At 62.3% G+C, this 22,950-nt stretch overlaps 1 protein-coding gene across 1 annotated transcript in view; it reads right to left on the bottom strand.

The window, feature by feature from the left end:
- Positions 1-22,950, bottom strand: part of NCLIV_036180 (hypothetical protein) — a gene marked incomplete at both ends in the record, with an annotated part of 34,715 nt that continues 11,765 nt past the window's right edge. Inside the window, 8 exons of the mRNA XM_003883820.1 lie at positions 1-117; positions 792-1,304; positions 1,922-2,071; positions 2,355-2,585; positions 2,881-3,090; positions 3,766-4,339; positions 4,634-9,240; positions 9,684-22,768. Of these exons, the coding sequence (XP_003883869.1) occupies positions 1-117; positions 792-1,304; positions 1,922-2,071; positions 2,355-2,585; positions 2,881-3,090; positions 3,766-4,339; positions 4,634-9,240; positions 9,684-22,768 (19,487 nt within the window). The remainder of the gene's footprint in view (positions 118-791; positions 1,305-1,921; positions 2,072-2,354; positions 2,586-2,880; positions 3,091-3,765; positions 4,340-4,633; positions 9,241-9,683; positions 22,769-22,950) is intronic.

Here is a 22,950-nt window from a genome sequence, read left to right as displayed (position 1 = left end):
CTACTCCCACGCAGTATTGTCGGCCATGTTGTCTGCATCGATTGCGATGCCCTCAGTGATGGCATAGAGCAACTTCTTGTAGAGAATCTCTTTGCTGGAGTACCGAGGCAATTCAATCTGCGAAGCACGGCGCGAGACAGACAGCCGACGGCGCGGAGCATTTGGGTTTCTCTCGAGAGGAAACGAGAACGCGGATTCTGCCCGCGCTCGCAACTACCTACAGAGGGCGAACCCGCCGAAGCCGAGAGACATCATACACTAGGGCGCCGTCTCACATCCATTTCGTGAAGACCGTGGTCCGGCAGAGCTTCATGCACACTCTAGCCCTAACATGTTGCCACGATTGTCAGACCCGAAACACACACCCGCTTTCTGTCAAGACTGGTCAGTTGTCTTTTTCCGCCTCAGCCCACGCGCTGGTGTGTCGGTTGCCACCCGCGCGCGCTCTGCCTGTAAATGCTAGTTCGAGTGCGTTTCGCATTGCGCGTCACTTTGGGATCACTCTGGTGTCCGTTTGCAGTTTCCACGCCAGAGTTGCATTGGGCTCTCGGGGCGGTCTGATACGTCAGGCGACTGTTTATCAAAAGCGTAGGTATCCGCAAAGGCCCCAGAGCAGCCAGGCAAAAGACTCGATTCTTTCCTCTCCTTCCTACTACATCTGTTTAAACGTTTTGTAGTCTAAAAACCTTTACCTGAACGTAGGGATCGTAGGGGGACGGGCCCGCCTCGCGACATCGCGAATCGCAATTCGCGCGTTCTTTTCGGCTTTCCTGCTGTGTTTTCGCACGTACCTGGAAGAAGCAGGTATGCGAGGCAGGGAGTTGCAAGTCTTCTGGCCTGGCAGCGATACAGTCGCTTGGCCTCGCTGCCGTTCTCGCGCGCTCGCTTCCGTCCCCTCTGTGTGCGGCGTCTCCCGTGGCGAAAGGCCCAGATCGCGAAACCGAAGATGAAGCGCTGTGTCCCTCTGCTTCCTCACCACGCTCCTGCGACTCGCCGGACTCCGCTGAGGCGCCCGAGAGCAACGCGAAGGGGCCTTGAGGGACAGACGAAAGAGAAGAGGACGCGGACGACGGCGTCGTCGCAGCTGGAGAGGCAAACTGCGTGAAGTGAGACGACGCCTCTGCCGGCACCGCGACGGGCCGCCCGACGACGTGTTTGCACGCGACTTCCATGTCCTGTTCCCAGGCGGCGCTGGCGGGAGGCAGGCGCGACCGGCCCCAGACGAATCTCAGGAATTTCTGGCGTTCTCGAGTCGAGAAGGAGAAGAGGACTTCCCAGAACCAAACGATGACGGGGTCCGTCGGCTGACAAGAGACAGAGACACATCTGGCGACGGAGAATTTCTGGGAGGCAGACGGGAAGGTGATGTGCCTCGCACGCAAAAGACGGAAAGGGGAGGGCCAGCGGCACACACCCACGCACCGACAGATCTCCAGGAAAAAGAGAGCAACAGGCAGAAAGTTCCACGCGAAAGAGAGACAAGGCACTGGGCCAAAAGAGAGAGTCGCCACACGGACAGAAGACACCACCGAATGGGAAGGTGAGCACAGGGTTCGGACAAGGCGGGAAAGGCCAAACACGAATGCATATGGAGACCAAAGGCACGTCTAGCGAGCGTCTTTCCGCATTTCGGTGTTCTCAGTCTTCGTGTGCGTCCTAGGTTCCGGCTGTTTTTTCCTCTCTTGGCTTCGGCGTTGGGCGGAAGGACGCGACAGAAAAGGCACTTGTGCCGAGGCCTTGTCGAGCCCCGTCCCCGGTTCGCACAGTTTCGGACCCGCTTTCGCTGCGCGCGGGTCTCGTGCGCTCTTTCGCGTGGCGAGTCCTCTAGCCTCTGATTCTTCGCTTCTGTCACCCGGCTGCCTGAGGGCGGCCAGCTTCGTTTCGACTCGGAGCAAACAGGGAACGCCTCAGGGGTTTGTACCTGGAAACCTGTGTAGCGCGTATGGGCCTTGAGGACCTCGAGATCGACTTCCGACGTCCCACAGACGAGTCGCTCCATCTCCGAGGGACAAAGAAGATTCACAAATTGGAGGGGAATGACTTCGCCTATTCCTCGCCGAATCGCAGCCACCTGTGCGCCAGACGAATAAAGTAGCGAAACCCGTTGCAGGCGCGTCTTGCCCCATCTGTGTCCTTTCTCGGGCGGATCTCCTCACCTCTCTTCCTCTCTCATTCTTGCTTTATCTCGATAATTTTAGTTACGGTCAGGCGCTGCCTCCAATCTCTGCCTGTCTGTAGACGCCTCACGATTTCCCTCCCTGCGGATCCCCTTGGCTCTCCCTTCTGTCTGTCGCCTTCGACAAGGCGCCCCGCGCCGAGGACGCGCGAGGCCGCAACCGCGAGGGCCGACGCACCTGTTCGCTGGTTTCCTCCAGGCGGCAGGCCACGGTTCGTCGCGCGTAGTCTGCCCTGTCTTCCCACTGAACGCAGAGGTCTTTGCCTCCGGACCGAAGTTCCACAATGCAGCCGTCAGACAAGGTGGTGTGCCAGCACAGGGGGTACTCCTCGGGAAACGCCTCAGGGGACACCTGCGAGCTGCGCAGCTTACAAACCTGAGAAGAAGTAAACGGACTGGAGAGCGACGGCTACAACGAAGACGGCACCCTCGGGGAAGGATCGAAAGCAAAGGCGGTGCGGCAGAAGCAAAACGCCTCGAGCAGAAAGGCGAACGACTAGCAGCAGAGAGTTAGTGCGCCCAACTGGCAGGCGATCGGGGGACTTGTGTTGAGCCCGCTGGAGACAGGCTCCGGGGGGGAGTTGGGGAGGAGACGCAAAAAAACCCAGCAGACAGAACGCGCGAGGACCAACACAGGTTTGAGAGCGGAGAAGCGAAACAGAGCAGAAACACGGACGTAAAATGGCCCATCTCGCGGCGCGTACTTTCTGCAAGATTTGGACGCAAAGGGTGTCGACTGCCTCCAGATCTTGCGCGCCGACGTCCAAGCCGACCACGGGCTTCCAGAGCGTCGCCGGCAGGTCCAGGTCGAGGCACAAATGCCCACGGACTGCCACGCCCATGAGCCGGCCGAGAAAGTGATACATGGAGAGGTGGGATGCGGACACACACCGAGGAGACGGCACCCACCGATCCTGCGAAGGAAGGGAAACGTGCACAGCGCGAGTCTCCAGACGGCGCAAGGTGAGAGTGACCGCCGAGCAGCGAGAAACACGAAAAGGCGACAGAGAAGGAAACGAGCTGCTGCAGAAGGCTGAAGTGGAAGGAGACACACAGGGCGGACGAGGAAGGAGCCTCCGAGAGGCGGTCGCCGCGAGAAAACAGAGAGCGCCAGCAAATGTGCATTTGGGACTAGGCGAGAGAGGGCGGCCGATACTCGGAGGGCGACTCCGAGAACGCCTCCGAAACATCGTGTGTCGTCGTGAGAGAGGCAATGGTTAGAAGTCAGTGCGAGGGGACTGCGAGGGCGACAGAGATCGCGAGGGCGAGAAACAGCCCGGAGGGTGTGGAGGCTGCTACGTGTGTCGTCGAGCTGCAGGTTGCTCAAAATCACGTGCACGCAGGGAGAGCGAGCCGACACAGAGACTGCAGTTCCCTTAGCCACAGCAGGGGGGGCGGGGTACACTCGTGGATGTCGACCGCGAAGGCGAAGCAAGGGGGAGGAACGGAAGGCACGCCGAAGGACAGGCGAAAGACAAATGCGAACAGCCCGAGACGAGAAACATGGAGCGCCGGAAACGCGGCAGCAGTGCATCGACGCGTGCGCACGAGAGGGTGCGAAAGAACCACCGCCTGAAACACCGTTTTACCTGGTTATCGCCGAAGCCTCGGCTGTTGGGGCACGGCATGAACAGAGGGCTGTATGGCGACTGGAGTTCTTGGGCGATGTGGGTAATCGAATCTCGGAACAGTCCGCCTGCGTCGATTCCGCCTTCGCCCTCGTACAGGACGTACCAGGCGCGCCCGTGAGACCGCAGCCGCTTAGGCGACACCGCGCTGAGCTGGCTGTACAGTTGCCCAAAGACGCTGCTCAACCCGCCTATCCCCTGAGCGTTCGTGGGGCGGCCTGCGTTCGCGTGAAGGCCTCTTTCCCCGCAGTCAGGCCCGCGTGTCTCCTCCTGCCCGCGGCCGCGCCGGAGACACGAGGTGCGAGACGCGGGGTCCCGGCTGCCTCCAGAGAGAAGGCGAGAAGAAGAAACAGCCCGGGAAGGAGACCCAGAACCAGACAAATGCCCGTGAAGAGGCGGCGTCATCCCTTCAGTAGCCTTCAGAGCCTTTGCGCGATTTATTACCACGCGAATGCGGCCATCCGCTGCGGCGTCTTCTGTCATGGACAGCGAGAGATGGAAGAGCCATTGCTTCAGAGTGTGAGGGAGGAGCCACCTGAGAAGGGAAAACAAGCGAGACACTCGTCACGGCGTGGCGAGAGAAGTGGAACGGCATGCGATGACGCCAAGCCAAACAGAAACTCTCGCGTGTATAGCATCCTTTGCTCCTTCCCCTGGCTCTCGTGGATCGTCTCTGTGCGTCTCCCCGGCTCCGCTTTGTTTCGCCGGGGTTCCAGGACGCGATGTTCCGCCTTTTCCGCCGCAGTTGCGTCTCTTCCCATTCTCTCCTTGTCCAGTCCCCGTCTTCCCTTTCTCCTGTTGGTTCGGCGCTCGCCCTCCCGGCTCTTACCGGAAGTTGGAGAGGAGAACTCCGAACGCTGAAGACCATGGCGCGAAGACGGCGACGCAGTGAAGGATAGACTGCAGATGCTGCAGCCAAGCCCGGCAAAAGTGAAGCGCCGGTTCGAGGAAAATCTGATCGAACTCGAAACCTTCCCGACCTTCGCCGCCGGCGCCTTGCACTCGCGATCCCGCCCTGCGCCTCCGCGAGCGGTCGGCGGCCACCACGAGCTCGTACAGGACGCCTGCATGCTGCTCGACGCGTGCGAGTGGAAACGACTGTCGAAAAACTTGTATTCGATCCAGATCGCCAAAATCCGACTGCCGAGAAGGCCCAAACGACGCTGAGGAAAAGCCGGTCTCTTCACCGCGGGACGACGAGGGGCGCCCGGGGGCAGACGCGAATACTGGAGAAGTCGGCGGAGAAGACGAAGGCTGAAACGAACTCTCGGGGTCACTCAGCTGACTGTTCACACACGCAACAATGCCAGCCCAGACACGTTCATTGAGGATCCATCGGGCGCTCGGAAACGTCAGCTGCCACTCCTGCTTGCCGGCCTCGAGAGGGTCCATCGGCGAGTCTCGCGCATGCCTCCGGTGCCGTCTGGGCAAGTAAGGCTCCTGCAGGTCTGACCCAGCTGCGTTGGTGGCGCGACCAGCGGCCTCGTGCGAATGGCAGAGAGACGACACAGTGGCACAGGACGCCAAACACACACAGACACCCCCTGGGAGCTGAGACGACGGCCACGCGGAAATGCCGCTGTGCGAAGAGGACGAGGCAAAGAACGAAGGAGGAGCATCGGCCGTTTCTTCCAGAGGCTCTGGACAGCTTTTCGTCTCCCCCCGCACGTTGCTCCCAGTCGGCGCTTCTGCCTCTCGTGACACGGGGAGCGCGCCCTCCACCTCAACTGCAGCCTCGCCTTCGTCGTCTCCAGCCTGTGGGAACCGTCGGGTGTCTCTCCCCGGGTTTGCTTCCTTGCAGGCCTTGTGCGCCTCCGAGGATCGCCTCACCCACGCCACAAGGCGCGGATCGACGCCGACAGGGACGCGGAGACTCTCCCAGAGCGCCCAGCTCCGCTCGCGTCTCCAAGACGGAGACGTGTCCTCAACGCCGGGCCCTGGGGCTCCAGGCTGGCCCGTCTGTGCCCAATCCCTTCTCGCGGCTGAGACGCCTGAAGTCGTCCACAAGCGTCGCGCAACGATGCCTATGACTCCGGCCTCGAGGTCGGCTACCTCCGCCCCGCTTGCTGCGTCTCTCGCTCGGACGTGGGAGATCAAGGAAACGTACGGCTGGTACGGAACGGTGCTGGGTTCGGGCGCTTCGAAACGCGACTCGTTTTCTGCACGTTCGAGCGCTGCTCCACTTGCGTCTGCCCTTGCGCTGCCGGTCGGCGTGCGGGGCCGGAGAGGCCGAGAGGTACCGGCCGACGCACCAGCGGAGGGCGACGGCGAGAGGAAGGACGCGGCAGACGAAGCAGAGCTCGAATCTGTGGCAGAAGGAAGAGAAACCGTGGACGCTGATGGAGGACATGCGGGGATCGACCAAGACGCGACGGCCGAAGAGGAGGAAGAGACAAGAGAAGAGACGGTTTGCACTGAGGATGAAGGTCCATGGGCAGACGAGGAATGCTGCGGCGGAGAGACCGTGGCGAGGGGAGATGCCAGGAGAGGCAGGTTGCGGCCGTGTCTCAGTCGTTCTGCCTCAGGATGCACGTCGTCCGGGCTTGACTCGCCACGCATTAGGGAAGCCTCGGGCGAAGCGGCGGCCCGAGAAGAGTCTTCGATGTGGGACCTGTCGACGTTCCTTAGCACCGTCGCGCATGTGATGTCGTCATCGGCGTTGCGAGTTCCGGGCGGCGTCTCTGCGGAGGTTTTGAAAACCGCGTGGCTTCGGCGGTCGAGGATGTCGACGAACTCTTTCTCGAAGTGCGAGTCGGTGTGTTTCACAAGTCGGCTCACCTCGTGATGCTTCATCTCTCGGAAGTACACTCGGAAGTCAGCGAGGCAGCCGCGCATGCCTATCCCTCGACACTTCACTCCTACTTCGCCGAGGGCGTCGCCCTCTTCTGTCTCGTCGTCGTCTTCGGGGCGCGGCTCGGAAACCACCCGCGCGCGCCTCTGGGGCACTTGCCACCGCGGATGCAGGCCTGTCCTTCGTCGCCTGGGGTGAAGCGCATTGGAGCCGGCGGCGAAACCTCGCCGCCGGTCCTGCACTTCCTCGTCGCGTCCCCGTCCGGATTGTCCCTGCGCCTCCCTCCCCTCCGCTTCTTCCCCGCTGTCTCCCTGTTCTCGCCCTCGACTCGCGTCGTCTTTCTCCTCCGCGTCGAGGAGCCCGTCGGCAGTTCGAATGCTGGAGAGCGGCGGCAGCCAGAACGGCAGAGGGCCGTAGCACAGAGAGCAACGCCCGGTGACCTCCCGTTTCGCCACTTCCTTGCCGTCAAGGAACAGGCGGATTGAGGTGGGAGGAAGCCCCAGCGTGATGGCGACGTGTGTCCACACGCGCGTCTTGACCGGGGTCTTCGACGACAAGGAAACGTGCAGAGTCTCGTAGTCGGTGAACGTCGTCGTTTGGTGCGGCATGCACAGCTCCGCAACTACCAGATTCGACGGCGAGAGAAACACGCGCAGGCTCTCGGAAGTCGACAGCGGATACCCACGCATACACACGAGTCGCCAGGGCCGCGGCGGAGGCGCGCATGTCCCAGGCGCACTCGAGCTAGGTTTGTCAGCCACGAGCCCTACGGCAGACGCAGGCAGGAGCGAAGGCAGAGGCGACGGAGACTCCACCCAAGAAGGCGGCGGGGAGCGAGAGGGGCGAGGGGGGGAATCTGGCGAAGCAGCAACGGGCGGGGGAGGGGACGGCGCAGGCAAGCGGGGGCGCGTCTGACTCGAGAGTGGTTCAGAGAGGGGCGATGTGGGGCGGCCCGGGGAGGCCGACTCTGGAGGAGACAAAGTGGAGGAACGCAGAGGAGGGGACGCTTGGGGATGGAAGTGTGAAGGGAGCGGGCGAGAAGAGAGCGCGGGAGAACTCGACACGGACGAACGCTGAGACGCGCCAAGACCTGCCGACGGGTTTCGAGGCCAACGGAGATTTGCAGTTGAAACGGACCCGTGCCACGCTGGTGACGGCAAAAGTGGAGGAAGCGACTCTGGTTCGCGTTCCGGTCTTCCGTCTGAGCTCTGCTCAACACCTGCTCTCTCTTGAGATGATTGAAGGCCCGCATCTGCGTGGAGATCGGGGCGACGCTCGCGCCAGTTCAGGGCTTCACCTCGAGGTCGACGGGATTCTCGAACGCCGCCGCGTTGCAAGTCCTGCTCGCCTGTCTGGCTGCCTGCCGCAGTTTCCGGGAAGGAAGACGGAACCTGAAAAGACGCGGCGGGGAGGGGGTGCGGCAGGGACACGGGACGACAAGGAGGCGGTCGCAGCATAGGATCCTGACACGACAAGAGCGGCGGGTTACCCTGAGGCTGCCTTGGAGGAAATGGTGTGTTGCCGTCGCGTTCACCCCGTTCTGGAGAGAGCAGCGGGGGCGCAGAGAGGGGGAGAGTCTCCGAGGCGGAAGACGAAGCCTGGGACGAAGACGGACCGACAGAAGAGGTCTCTCCAACGGACGAAAGTCGGGGAATTCGCCGAGGCCCAGCTTGTCGAGACTCCTGTTCTTCGTGCGCAGCCGGGCTTTCTCGGTCTCCGTCCGTCTCCTGCTTCCCCCAGACCCCGTAGGGCTTGGCAGCCTCTTCTGCCTCTGGCTCGCCGTCGTCAAAAAGCCAGAACGTGAAGGAGCAAGGCGCGCGGACATCCAGCGAGGCAGACACGCACGCGGGGACTGTCAGGGGCAGCCTACACCGATGTGGAGACGCAGGCGCAGAACCCCAGCCCGCACGCTGGGAAGCCGGAGCAGACGAATGCAAGGACGAAGGCGACAGAGAAGCCGAACGCCGAGATGGTGGAGTGCGGGTTCCGGTGGACATCAGCCCGGTGTCCCGTATGCCGGGTTGTTCCCCGCCTCCAAACCATGGCCCCCGTAGTCCCGTCCTGCTCCCCACTCCTCTTAAAGCGTCACGCGTCTCTGTCGCGTCTTCTGTCTCCCCTTCTGTCGCTGTATCTGTCTCGCGCAAACAGGCAGAAGGGCCAGAGCCACCCGCCAAACCAGCGACTGGTTCTCCACTCTGCGATGACACCATGCCGCTTCCTTGCGAGGTCTCGTAGCGCGAATCGTCGAGAAACTCCCCCGAGAGTCTCTCCTGGGGTGGGCTCTGTGCTGCTGCACGCCCAGCACTGCAAGATGCGCATTGTCCCAGACATGCCTCCCGACTCTGGTCTCTCATCAGATCTCTGGATGCGCTGTGGGACCGCGGTGACGCAAGAGCCCCAGTCGAAAGCCCGTCGCTAGCCGGACCACGGAGACTCTCTGCCAGGCCCCAACTTCGCCGTCGCCTGCCGCCGTGCCCGTCCGATGCACTTCCCGCGCCAGCAGTGAGAGGAGGCGACGAAGGCAAAGCAGGAGAGGTTATGGACGAGGGAGCAGGAGAAACGCGTGGCGAACGGAGAGATGGAGGCAGAGACCAAGAAGACGGAGCGCATGAGAACTGAACAGAAGCGCCGACGGGCGAGGCGGCCTAAAACCACAACCGACGCGCAGAGCAGGAGACACACAAAGTTGGGACAAGAATGAGGGACAGGCGCAGGAAGTCTAGCTGGACACATTATGAAGATCACGCGATCTGCCGCTCTACCAACTAATGCCTTGCCTTTCTTCGTCAGATGCCCTTGTGCCTATTTTCGCTCGCGCATCTGCGGCTGGTCTGCTTTTACTAGCCGGCCTTCGCTTCTCGCTCCCTCAGTGTTCCGCCTATTTGTGTCTACTTCTCCATTTTTAAATGGAGTCGTGAATCCTTGCCGTCCGCCTCTCTCCCCTCTCTTTTCTCTCGTCTCTCTCCTGATATGTCGATTGCGTAGTCTCTGTCTATTTCCACCTTTGGCTGCTCCTCCCTCGCAAAGACTCGTCGTGCCTTTCTTTCTCTCTCTGTGTCTCTCGCTCGCCTTCTGCCGCTGCCCTTACTCGTCTGCTGGCTCTGCGCTCCCCAGTCGGGGGAGCGGCGGCCTCTCTCTCCCTTGTCGCATCTGGCGACGGAGAAAATCGACTGCCCTTGACAAACGCTGACTCCGAAGGGCGACAGAGGTCGACGCGTCCCGGAAACACGGGCCAGTAGTGATCGCGGATCGCCGCTTCGACGACACTCCGGAGAAGCAACTCGCGGATGCCTTGGAGGCTTCGATGAAAAAACGCGGAGTTGTCATCCGCCAAGTTTCCCACCGAGGAGCACGCGGAACCCGTGACAGAGAAGTGAGAGGGCGGCCGCGCCTGGCTGCTGTCTCTCCGCTGGTCAGCATTGAGGTCACCACCAAATGCGCCCGATGTGCCTGTGGGAGAATCGCCACTTGCCGCAACGCCCAGACCGTGGTGTGGACCAGCTTTCAAACGAGGGCGGGACGGCTGCAGAGGCAGGACAGAGAGAGACTGGAAGACATAGTCAACCAGGTCTGAGGCAAGTGCTGGGGAATCCTGTTCGCAAACCCTCCGTTGATTGACGTCCAACCGTTTCTGAGAAGCCTCGGCTGCGTCATCCGTCCCCTCGCCTGCTTGGTCAGGGTCGTCTCTAGGCTCTCCCCGGTCGTGTTGCGTTTCGTCGCTTTTCACGTCTCCATACGGCTCTCCGGCGTTCGCACCATCGGCCACTGGATTCTGCCTCTCGCGACACGCCCCCTGTGTGTCCCAGTCCGCTCCGCTGAACGCTCCCTTCGTCTTCTCTCGACTTGTCTCCAGATTGTCTCCACTGTCCTTCTCTTCACTGCCTCCCTCCTCTTTCTGAGGCCACTCTCCTGCTTGGTCTGCCTCCGCAGCACTGCCAAGATTCTTCGAGCACGCCTCCGCACTTGCGCGATCTTCCTCAACACGTTTTCGGGTCCTCTGTCTCCTGTCCGCTGCTGTCTTCTCTCTCGCTCTCTTCTCCGCTCCTACCTCTGCCAGACGCGCGAGGCAAAAAAGCCGCATGATGTCCCAGACCAGGAACACCCTGGAAAGCCAGAAAGCAGGAAATGCCGTCAGAAAAACAGTCGACGCGGGAGGAATCTGGACAAACTCCACGCCTAAATCTTCTTCGGTGCATGCGCGAACGATCTGGTAAGCGATGCTCAATCTGCCGCCGTAGAGGGCAGCAACAGGCGCCGTAGCGTCGCTCTTCTCTGTCAGGTTTCGTTTCAACGCGTCCCACGACGGAACCAAATTGCTGTCTCCTGGCGTTGCCTTGTCCCTGCTGACTTGAGCTTTGTTCTCGCTGCCCCACAGAAGCGTCACTCGGCCCTCGCGATGCGCGTGCCCGTCTGCTCGCAACCCGCCGACTTCCCACGCGACTCGGCGCGCCTGAGCTTTGTACCCCTTGCGGAGCAGAGGCAGCCAGAGCGAGCGGTCTGCTGGAAGATGCAGGCACACATTTCCCAACAAAAACACGAATCCCTGGAGCGCAAAGGTGACGTCGACTTCCCCTAAACAGGCGCGTTCCACCCTCAACTCTAGGCGACACAAGTTGAGGAGAAAAGGGAGTGACACAGGCGCCGAATCCAGAGACTCGCGTGAGGCTTCGCCGGCGAGAGGCAATGCCAGGGCATCGTGAGAAGAGGCTCGACAAGCGGGAGAAGGACAAGGCTCTGGATCGCCACTTCCCGGGACTCCCGGCGTTTCCGTGTCGTAGGCGCGAAAAGGCAGGGAAGACGAGGCGAGCGAAGAACGGTTCGAAGAGGGAGAAGAGGCGGTGGAACCGCAGGCTCCGGCTTCTCGTCGGCTGAAGTCTCCGGGGCGCGGAATCCATGGAGGCGAGCCGAGAGTCGGCGGAAATGCTGGGTCCCCCGCAAACACAAGGTCTTTCTGAAGCGTCGTCCATGCCCCAGACAGCGGCTGCGGAGACGCGGCGCCTGCTGGGGAGGCGCCAGAGGGGGAAGGCAAGTGGCCGCGCTCCCACTGAGGGCTCCGTACCGGTGCAAGAAACGTGGGAGGGGGGGCGGTTTTCACGCAGAAGGGCAGGAGCCAGAGAGGAGCCGCCGACGCGGAACGAGGCGAGAGGTAAGCAATCGAAAAGACCGGTCGCTCGGGAAGGAGAGGTGTGGAAAACGACGCAGCCAAGGCGAGAAGCGAGGGCGGGAGCGAGGCGTGCGGCGCCGGCGCAGCGCGCTCTGATTGAGGCTCTCGGGCGTCCGCCGAGGACCGAGAGAGCCGCAAATACCAGCCCGGCGACGAGGGGCGCAAACGTGCATGCCTCAACCTCGAAAGGAGACTGCTGGGGTGGTGCGTCAAGGTTTGAGTGCGGCGGTCAAATCTCAACGCAGTAAGATAATCAAACGCGGAGACAGGTGGAAAGTGCTCCGAGTCGCTCTCCCCGTCTGTGTCTCTCGACACTGACGACAGCCCCTCCCCGGCAGCTCCGCTGCTACTGTGCGCTGGTTCGGCTCTTTCCTGGCGTGTCTTCGCTCCTCCATTGGGGTCTTTCTCCGTGGCTTCCATCGTTGCCTCTTTACGCTTTACACCTCCATCTCGACTGGCTTCAGCCGCTCCTCGCAGCGGTGCGCCTTCCCGCTGGACTTGCTTGCATGCTGCCCAGGAATCAAGTAGGGATTTGGTGAACACAAAGTCATGCGCAACGCAGAGCAAGTCAACGACGGTCCTCAGGGCCTCGTGGGGGCACTCTGGCGACCAGGATGGCGCGCAGGAAGACGAAAGCAAGGGGGGAGAGGCGGCAACCGCGGCCGCAGCTGTCGCAGGCGACGTAGCGTTGGCGAGCCCCGGAAAGGCCGGAGAGAAGGAGCGAGAAGCAACTGATTCTGCAGAGGAAAGCGGCGCTGCCGAACCAAAGGAAGACGCAGAGGGGGGCCGCCTGCCGCCAGGTTCACTTCCGTCCCCGCGACGGCCCGCCGCAGCCAGCAGTGCCATGCCGGAAATCAGCTTACTGCTTCCCGTTACTCCTGCAGCCGTGCACCACTCCATTGCGTGGAAGAGGCGACCGAAGATGTCGCATGCTTGCAGGCGCAGGGCGAGCAACAGGGAGGCGCACAAAGGCGACAAACGAGGTCCAAGCGAACCGCCGCAAGGTGACCAACACGTTGGCGCCACGGAGCCGAGCGAGACGTGGTTGCGTTCAAGGGATATTTCCGTCTTGCTAGCCATTCGTCTAGAAAACGAGGCACCGCCCTTGTCGCCCTCGCTGGACTCCCCCGAGTCTCCAGCTCTCCCGCACGGCGCCCGCGAACGTTTGCTTTTCCCCGACACCGGAACACATTCTCCTTCTGTCGCTTCTTCTCGTGTGTCTGTCGAGGTGCGTGGATTTCCGAAACGACGGTTCGCGCTGGGTCTCCGTCGGCAGCCCGTCAGAGGCTCCGCATGCGCCCCATGGCGGCCTTGCGCCCGGGGCGGACTCCGCCGAGAAGCGGCCTGGGTCTGAAGGCGGACGGCCGCGCGGTCGATTGCATGCGGCGGGAAGTGGCGAGCAAGGGGCGAGTACGAGGATCGCGAAAGGGGAAACGGATGGGCGATCGCGAGGAGCTCGCCGAACAAGGAGGAAGCACTCCGCAAGGTTGTTGGAGAGAAGCAGTGAGACAGCAGCGTTTCCAGCAGCGGCGCCAGGAGAGTCGTCTGAGCTTCCGCCGGCGCCGCCAGAGCCGTCAGGAGACAGAGCTCGGCCGCAAGTTGTGGATTGTGCCTCTGGACGGCGTGCTCGTCCGAGAGGGAAAGCAGCAGTGGAAGGAAGAGAATGCGGTAGCCCCACCGGTGGGGGATGTCAGTCGCCGAAGCTGAAGCGGTAGGCGAGGCTGACACGGTGAATCGAATCCAGACTCGTGGCGCGTCGAGGACCAGAATCCGGCCCGCGAGACGCTTGGCTGCTGGACGCCGTGAGGCGGCGTCGTCTGAGCGGCACGAGAAAATCTCTCGGTCGAGGTGCTCGTCTCGATACATTGCGAGCGTTGACGTGTACCGGGTGTCTTCGTCCCCGATGTCTGAGCGCGGGTCAAAAATCGCAATCAACTTCTTGCACTCGGGGCCGAGGGTGACCGCATGCGACAGCTCCAGCTTCCCGAGCGATGCCGACATTTGGGCACTGAAGAGGCCTTCGCTGCCAATCGGGTGCGGCGACTCCACCACCGCGACGGGTAGGCGAAATGCGAGCGACGCGTGGAGGTGGGTCTCCGCCTCTTGCGCGATGTACGACAGGAGTGAGGAGCCTGAGGCATCTGATGAAAGCAGAAAACGTGCCAGGACTTGCAGGAGGCTCAGCAGGTGTTGCGTGTGCCCGCGTGGAAGTTGTTGAAGCGCCGGGGACTCTGACGCTTCCAAAAGGGACTTCAGGCCCGGAGAGGAAAAGGAGACGCACAGCGAAGCAGCGGCCGCCGGGGAGGCCAACAGGCCGCCGACACGGGACGGGGCGGTGTGAGAGACGAACCCGAGGGACGAGAAGAAATCAGGGCTCGAGAAGAACTCGAGGAAGGCGGCGGAGGGGGAACTGCCAGAGCGGGGAGGAGCGTGAGTGGGGTAGCGCGACGCCGAAAGTGTGGAAGAAAAGGACGTCTCTGGGGGAGGCCGCGTTGCCCCTGGTGTCTCGCCGTCCAGGGGACAGAGACACTCCTCGCGGTCTCGTTCTTCGCCTGGCCCATTCCTCGCGTGGCCCTCCTCGTTGCAGTTTGCAGCGCTGGGGCCGAAGAAGAAGGGCGACGAAGCCGGAAGGCTAAACGGAGACACTGCCTGTCTCCAGGCCCGAACCGCAGTCCCGACGAGCGAGGTGGTGGAGACAGCACCAGGAGCGGGCGAGACGGGCAGGCCCAACTCGCAGAAAGACAGCTTGACGAGAGACATGAAGCGCTCGATGGATCGGAGGTCTGCGAGGGACATCTCCTGTAGCTCGACGCTCTGCAGCATGCGGAGCACCGTGTGGCGCATCTGGAGGACGGCGACAGCTCTCTCCGTTTCCCTGAGGAGGCCTAGAACTTTTTCCAGAAACTCCGCCGTCCAGGCTGCAGTCCCGTTGCACGCCCACAACTCGCGTGGGGTCGCGCCAAGCAGCGCTTCTGTCTCCTCTTCCCCCCAGGCCACCTGCGGAGAGAAAACGGGACGACAGCAAATGGACAACGGCACACGAACGAGACGGCGATGAAAGTGAGGAAGGAGATCAGGGTCCCAGAGTTCGAGCACAACCGCCAGGACCCCTGCAGAAGCCACCTCATTCTTGCCAGGACTCTCGCCTCTACTCCGCAGTCTCTCTCCTAGCGATCGCTCGTCGCGCCTTCGCCTCCGACTCTCTGCGGCTATCTCGACTTCTTGCTCCAGAGCCAGCAACGGCCGTGGAGCCAAAAACGCCACGGGGCGAGCGGGCAGAGCAGCCCCGGACGAGGCACCATTCGCCGAACGTGGAGCGCAGGAACACGAGGAAACCGAAGGTGCAGCGGAGGGAAAAGACGTTGGAGGCTGAGGGGCTGACGCCGGCTCGGCATTGGCATGCGCCGATATGCTGGCTGAGCAGAAGAGCTGCTGAGAGGGGCGCATGCGTCCGTTGTCGGAAAACGAAGGCCGCGGGGAACAAAAGGCAAAGGCTGCGTCTCCATTGCCGTCGGGCTGGGATTGAGACCCCTCCAAGAAACGGTCGCCATCAAGCCGCTCACGGCTCGGACCAACTCTGTGCGAGAACCCCTGAAGATGCGAGCTTTCAGGCTCCTCCTCGTCGGAGCTTCCGTCCGCAGCCTCTAGCCACTCGATCTCCCAAACGGCGCCACAGCGACCAGCGAGGTGTTGCAGTTTTCGGGGGTCGAAGATGTTTTGAATCGGAGGCAGCCTCGGACGCCCCTCAGCCTCCGGGCACAGTGGCAAAGACGCCCAGGCGTCCCTCTCAGTTCTTGCCTTCTCGACGGCTGCTGTGGCGCCTCCTGGCTGCCTCCCTCGGTATCTCTGCGCCTCCTCGCCCCTCTCTCTTTTATCTCGTCGCTCACTCGGCTCCGTCTCCTCTCTGCCGTCGCCTCGCACCAGCAAGGCGACGTCACAGGCAACGCTGGCGGCATCCGGATGAATCTGGAGGAGCATCCCAACGTGGACCTCGTCAGCGGAAACTGGCAGGACGCATCTCCCCGTCTCCGTCTGTCGGCTTTCCCCAAACGTCGAGGTAGGCGTGGAGGAAGCGGAGAAGCCTCGACTCGTTCCGCCCGCTGGCGCTGACATCGCAGAGCCAAGAAAGCCTCGATACGTAGATTGCAAAGTACCACCAGACGAGGCGGTTGTAAGTGCATCGGACCCCACGCGTCGCGAGAACACCGTGTAGGACCCCGGCGGCAGAAGTGCCCCGGGTGTATGTACACCTGATGGAGCCTGAGCGGGCCCCGCGTGGCTGCCCCACAAATTCGCTCTTCCCTTTCCAAAGGCACGCGTGAGCATGTCATCGAACCAGAAGGCATTGGCCATCAGGGACCGGGACGCTTCGTCCTCCGGTGTCTCCGCACAGAGAGGAAAAACTGGGGGTAAGCCAGCAGGTGAACACGACAGCGAAGATACTGGCTGTGCTCGGGGGGCGGGGAGGCGAAACAGGGCCGCTAACGGGCCGGTGGACATCCGGCGGAACAGGCCGTAGCTGATTTCATCGGGGGTTGGGCGGATAAACGGGGACGAGGCGGCGCACACGCATGCAAGATGGCGGAGGTAGTCGTATGGCTGGCCTCGCAACTGTAGAGCGAGGCTCTCGAGGCCCTCAGCGAGCTCTGGATTAGCGCGGAAGTGCTGTTTCTTCTTTCGGCTCCGACCGTGGATGCCCAGTGACGCTTCGGCTTCAGGACTTAGCCATTTGCCACGTCCGTCCTCTTGTTCACTCTCTGTCTCTTCTGTGTGCTGACTCGTCGTTTCAGCTGTCCCTCCTGCGCGTTCGGTTGCCCCTGCTTGCCGATTGCGGACAGGAGTTGTTCCCATATCGTTCTGCTCTGTTCCCCGGCGTCGCCTTGCCTCAGCAGTGGTCGGCTCTCCGTCCCGGCGTTCCACCTGTCTCCGCCCTCCGGGAGTTTCGCCAGCAAAGTCTGTGCGGGGCCCGTCTCCGTCTTCATGGTCGCACGCCCCGGCGAGGGTCCCGCTCACGCTCGGCGCCTCCTGTTCGCGATCTTCCTCCCTTCTCGTGTAGGATTCGCTGGAGGCAGCCAGCCGGGTAATTTTGTCTTCCGTCAGGGGCTCGGCTGCGTCGCTCTCCTTGTCCTCCGCAGCAGCATTCAGATCGACTTGACGTTGGAGCTCTTCTGCCTCCGCTTCCCTAAGAAACTGGTCTTGCAGCTTCTCCAGTTCGTCCAGTCCGTGCTCCAGAAGCCACTCGGCCGCCGCCTGCAAATCGTCCCTTGTCCTCTCCAGTGCCTGGACGCAGAGCGAGAGCGGGAACACGCCGCCGCCCATGATCTCATGGAGATCTTCAGCCACAGTCCGACGCTGCAGATCCTCCTCGCGGAGCAGAAGAGGCCTCGCAGACGAAGACGTCGAAGAAGAGGAGCGCCTATTGTGGCGGGCGCCTGAGGCTGCCACGGCAGCGGTGGACGGAGACACTTCCGGCGTCGGTTGGCGGCTGCTGTCCTGTCGGCGAACGGCCGGTGCGTCTCCATTTCTTCCTGGTCTATCGCCAGAACGAACTGGGCCTTTAGGGCCCGTCGCAGGTTCGTCCCCGCGCCTGCGCATTGCCAGGCTGCCCGTGCGAAGGCCCGGACCTCCAACACGAGACGTGTCCCTCACCTGCCAAGCGCCCGCTGTGCTCGCAGGCCTGGCGATCGCCAGAGATCCCTCGGGAAGTTGCTGCGTGTCCTCGGTCTCCAAGCTTCTCTCAAAGGGAAAGACGAAAGGCTCGGCTCCAAAGTTCGCCTTCAGGAGACACGCGGAGCATCCGAACCCCCACACCACCGGGCGGAAACGCCCGCGAACGCCGTGAAAGGCCACGCTGTTTGGGGCTGAGATCGTCCCAGCGCAGGCGGACGTGTGTGATTCGTCGTGTCGCGTGCTGTGGCAGGACCCATCCGTAGAGCCAGAGGACAAAGGAAATGTCGACGAAGCGGCGCCTGTCGAGGTAGATCGAGGGGACCCAGAATCGAGGTAGAAGGGCACCTCAGCGATCTGCGTCTCCTTCGGCAAACCTCGTGGTGAGGCAGGCGATACCGGGGAACGACACGACGGGCGCGGGGCAGGGCGGCCTCCAAGCGACACCGCCGTGTTGCCCATGCGGACTTCCCAGCTCGGTGAGGGTGCGCCAGCCGGAGGCGCTACAGCGGTTGAGGACGCGCAAGGGGGAGACAAAACCGACGGCGGCAAATCAGCATCGGGCGTGCCTCCCGCTAGACGAGGTCCACGCAGCGGAAGGGGAAAGACTCGGAGTGACTTGCCGTTCTTAAAGAGCGACAGAGAAGACCGCTTCAGATCCCAGCGCATTCCAACCGTGTCGCCCGCGCCGAAGGGGGCCGAAAACCCGACAGGTTCCTGAGCGGCCGTTGCGGAGTGATAGAGAACCCCGCAGCTGCAATACGCAAAGCTTCCATGGCATCCGGCCTTGCCCTTGAGCTCGACGCCCTCGCGGAAGAGGCCTACAGCCATCCCTGAGCACGGTGCCCGTGGCGGGACATCCTCCAACAAAAAGGCTGTTTCATGTCCTCGCGCCTCCGCCATTCCGGAGCAGCCGTTAATTGCCTTCGCGCGCCCTCGGAGAGAGTTCGGAACAAGACACCCTGGCACAGATATCTGGAGATGGTGGCACAGGGCTTCCGACGACGCAGGGGTTCCACCGGCAGACGGCTTCGGCGGAACACTCGCGCAGAGCGTGTGGGGGGCGGGATGGAGCGCAGCGAACGCCTCGACGAAGACCTCGAAATAGTAAGCTGGCAAGGAATTCGGAATCACACGGTTCGCTTGAGCGATGGACACGTCGGCCGCGTGGAGACAGCCTGCGAAAGAGGACGACAGGCGGCGATGCAAGCTATGGGCGGCTAGGCCCGGGTCCTCTCGTTCCGCTTCTGTTTCCAAAGCCGGGTGTGGACTCGCCCCCTCGTCGCGAACATGCGTGTCTGGATTCAGGGGCTCGGCATACAGAAGAAGATCCACAGCGTCCGCCTCCCAGGCGCGTCCCGGAGCCTCGCCACTCTCGTGCCTCTCGTGGCACTGGATACCTTCAGGCTGCGAGCCGAGATCCGGGGACGTCTCGGCCAGGATGTTTTGACCTTGGAGACAACGACCCGCAGCCGCCCGGCTGCTGGGCCTACCTTCCCCAGATAGGTGCTCTGGCGCTTCCGTGTTTGTTTGCGCGCTCGGCGCTCCGTGCTGTCGGTGCTCGACTTCTTCCTGTGTAGTTTCGGCGTTTTCCAGAGATGCGCGAGGCGCCGTCTCCTGGTGAAGGAAGGCGGTCGCTGTGCCGTTCGCGCCTTTTCTCCAGTGGCGCCTAAGAATCTCCTGGACACTCAGACAGCCCTCGCAGGCGACTCGACGTGTTGACCCGGCCTGTCGGCGGTTCCCAGAATCTGCGGACTCCCCCAAGTCTTCAGGAAAGCCCTTGCACAGTCTCCGCCAATCCCAGTTCGCGAAGCGAAAGGGGGCACGCATCCTGCCTCCGTTTATCGCGTCGCTTCCTTCCTCGTCCGCCTGCGGGCACTTTGGGCTCCACGCGGTCGGGAGAAGCACCGGGAGGAGGCGGAAGGGACTGCCGCCCAGCTCCAGCGCCTGTGTCTCCTTCAGCAGCAGGCGCGTCTCCACGCCGATTGTGCCTTGGAGCATGTCCCGTACGATCCGGCGGAGCCTCAAAGCGCGCCGCTGCAGATCGCTCAGACTTCCGGCAGTCCGGGCCGCTGCACGCCTCGAGGCTACAGGGCTCAGGCTGAGTGTGTCAAGGAGCGGCACGAGCAGGCGCCGCCGAAAGAGGAGCGTCACGACCTGCGGACTCCTCAACAGCTCACAGAGCGCCGACACCATCATAGTTCGCAGTTGTCTCTGAACAAGAGATGCGGCTCTTTCAGGGGTCAGCAGCGCGCGGGATTCGACGAGATCGGAACCGGAGACAGGCGACACCCGCGAGATGCCGGAAACGGCAGCGCCAAGGGCGTCGCCATCCGTGTCTGATGTGGAGGGAATCCATAGGGTCTCCTCTGGTTCGTTTTCCTCAAACACCATCGCAGCTTCGGCAGCCTTCGCCAACTGAACAATCGCGGCATGCATCGAGGCGCGTGTTTCGTTGTCTTCGAAGACGGCCCCTTTTTGGGCCCGCGACTCGAACCCCAAAGCGCCCCCAGATGTTGCAAGGAGACATTCGCTCGCTGCGTGCAGTGTGCGGCTGTGGACTGTCTCTTCGTGCTCCGGCTTCAATGTCTTTTGACTGCGGTCCAGTGCGTCGCCAGGGAAAGCATCCGGCTCGCCGTCTCGGGTACCACAAACAAGGGCCACAGGCGGGTCCTTAAGCACCCCCAGAGAATGGTGCCGCGTCGCATAGGAGCCGGCGCGTTGTGCTTCCTCCTCTGGCCTTCTTCGCGAACAAGGAGCGAGATCGTTGTCTTCCTCCCCCGCCAGGAGACTTTCGACGAAGTGGGGAGCTGACGTTGTGTCCGCTGTGAGATGCCAGGCGGCGGTGTCAAGACACTGCAGATGGACAAACTGTGGGCATCCAGACACGTGCTCGGAGTCGTCGCGAGACGATCCGCCGCTCGCTCCAAAACCTCTGCGAGACATGTTCGGAGGAAGGGGAGCGTGGAGGTGTCCGAGCTGCTGATCTTCTCGAACGATGGCTAGTGCGTGTCCCTCATGAGGCGCATAGCGGACGACAACCCCCAAGGGAGAGAACGGAGAGAGTCTTCTCAGCGACGGATCGGAATGGGCCCCGGACGACGGCGCAGAGTCGAAGGCGGGTATGGCTTCGAATCCGCCCTCGAACCCCACCCCAGCGCCTTCCCGACCCTGGGAAAGGAGACACCCCACACGAAGAAACTCGCCGCTCTGGCCGGCCAAAACAGCCAGCGCCCCGAGCGCCTCGGAGACAGAGGCTACCCATCGACTTGCGAGGTCGCCTGGCCGCTTATCCGGGACGGTGCGTGTAGTTTCTGGACGGTTGAGAGGGAACGGAAATCGTCCCTCCCGTTCTGCGACATTTGTCCATTCGGTGTCTCTCTCGCCCAGTTCGTCTCTATCTCGCGCATCGATCTCCGTCCGCTCTTCCTCGTGTTGGACTGGCTCTTGCGGATCCTGGCCGTCTTCCTGCCCGTCGCCTTGGGCTTCTGTGAACGGCTTCAGCAAGGCTCCGCTTTCAGATGCGAGGCCACATGCAACTCGCAGAGCTTCACGGAGACGCGTCCTCACAGCCGTCGCCCAAAGCGCGCTTGCGAGAAGTGCTCGCAAAATGTAAATCACCAGCATGGCGGAGCTGGCCAGCGTCTCTGCTGTCGGCGATTCTCGGAACTCGGTCTCGGAACAGGACGCAAGGATTCCCCCACCACGTGGCGGCGTTGCTTCGCTGCGCTTCGTGTTACCGCCAGAGACAGAGGGAACTGGGCTTTCTTCTTTCCTCCCGCCTGCACAGAAGTGACACGCTTCAGTTGCCGCTCCGTCGGTGAAGGGGGAAGAGGAGGAAGGCGGCGACATCGCAGCAGGCGACGACACCAGCGAGTGCGGCTGTGGCATGCCAGGCAGGACAGAAGCTGACGAAAAAGGAGAAGAAGCGGAGGTAGACTCGGACGCCGTGCCGCTCAGAAAGGCGCAAGCTTGAAGTGAGAGTGCGCGCTGGTGGCTGACTGTGCCACGGAGGTGGGCCGCGAACTGAGGGAGGCCTGCACGGCTGTCCCCAAGAGGGAGCACGAGAGGCGAGACAAGAAGGGACGGCCGATAACTCTGTCTTTCTCGCCATGTTGCCTGCTGGCCTTTCGCTTCTCGAACGTCTCCTTCAAGCCTTGTCCGCACGTCTTCCAGGATGCCCGCACACCCGGCAGCCGCTCTCGAGGCGTCGCGCTCTCCTGTTGCTTCCCGTCTGGGTTCATCGTCTTGCTCTGCTTTCTCGTTTGAGTCACACCGTTCCCCTCGCCTCTCTGGCGGAGCTGCAGGCGTCTCCGGCAGGCCGGTGCGCCATGCTGCTGCGGCCACGGCGGGCAACGGACAGACTGAGAGACAGTTCCCCACGAAGCTGAGCAGCCGCGAGACGAAGCCGACGGCAAGCTGCTCACTGGTTTCTTTCGTTCTGTCTCCAAAGGCGCCAGGCGAGACACTTTCGCAAGTCCAAGTCAAGGCACTGAGGCTCACCTCACTGCCCCAGTTACTGCGCGTGCTTGCACCACTGGTGGAGCGCCACTGATGGAAAATGCCCTTCCCAGGTTCACCTACTCGAATAGTCGAGCATGAGGGCGATGAAAGGTGGTGTCGCGGATGGTATATGCCTGCACTGGGAAACGGCGGAGTTTGCGCCTCCTCAGGCAACCCTGGATCGTGTAGACGCGAGACATTCCCCACGTACTTTCGTCGGATGCTGCTAAAGGAACGATCCTCCGCGGAGCTGGCTCTACGGAGAGGCGTCAGTTCTTTGCCCTCCATCTCCCTCCCGTCTCCTTCCTCTCTCTCCTGTCCTTCCGCGCCTTCCGTGGCTGTGTCGTCAGGTTCTTGTCTCGAGGCAGTTTGCTCGGCAGCTTCATGCATGGTCTCGTTAATGTCTCTCTCTGTTAGCCATCCCGGCCTAGCGGGCTCCTCCACTCCCGCTTCTAGGCTCCTCTCTGTCGTTGGACTCCACACCCGAGCGTCCATGTCGCCTGTTCCACCCGCGTGCTGCAGAGGACAGAAGTTCAGAACGCTGGAAACAAAAGGGCTGGGCAGAGCAAAAGCCGCGCCGAAATAGCGGCTCGCCTGGTGTGGCTGCATGCGCGGCAGAAGAATTCTCAGAATGCGGAGAGCCTGGCGCCTAAGCCGGAAAGTGCCGACCCCGAAGCACAGCTGGAGACCCGCGGAGACAGCTGGGTAGCAGAGGACGAAGCGCTGGGCCTCGCGCAGTTCCAGAGGGACAGCCCCTTCCTCTCCGAGACCGCCATGGACTCCACAGACCGAATGAGGCGACACCTGCCGGGAGGGAGACGCGCGGGAAGCAGCGATCTCTGAGACGGTGTCATGGAAAGTGTCGCCGGCACTGCAACCTCGGTCGCTGCTCGCCAACCTCAACGTATTGGCTCCGCGCCCCTCTCCCTCGTGGAGGGACAGGCCATAGTTCGCTCCGTGAAAGGGAGCGTCTCTCCGACTGCTCAGCTGTCCGGCGCTACAGTGCATGACGAGGGTGCTG

This window comes from Neospora caninum, chromosome VIII (genome assembly GCF_000208865.1).
Source record: "Neospora caninum Liverpool complete genome, chromosome VIII".
NCBI classification, from domain to species: domain Eukaryota; phylum Apicomplexa; class Conoidasida; order Eucoccidiorida; family Sarcocystidae; genus Neospora; species Neospora caninum.
Note: the sequence above shows the minus strand (reverse complement) of the source record. Positions and strands in the feature narration are given on the sequence as shown.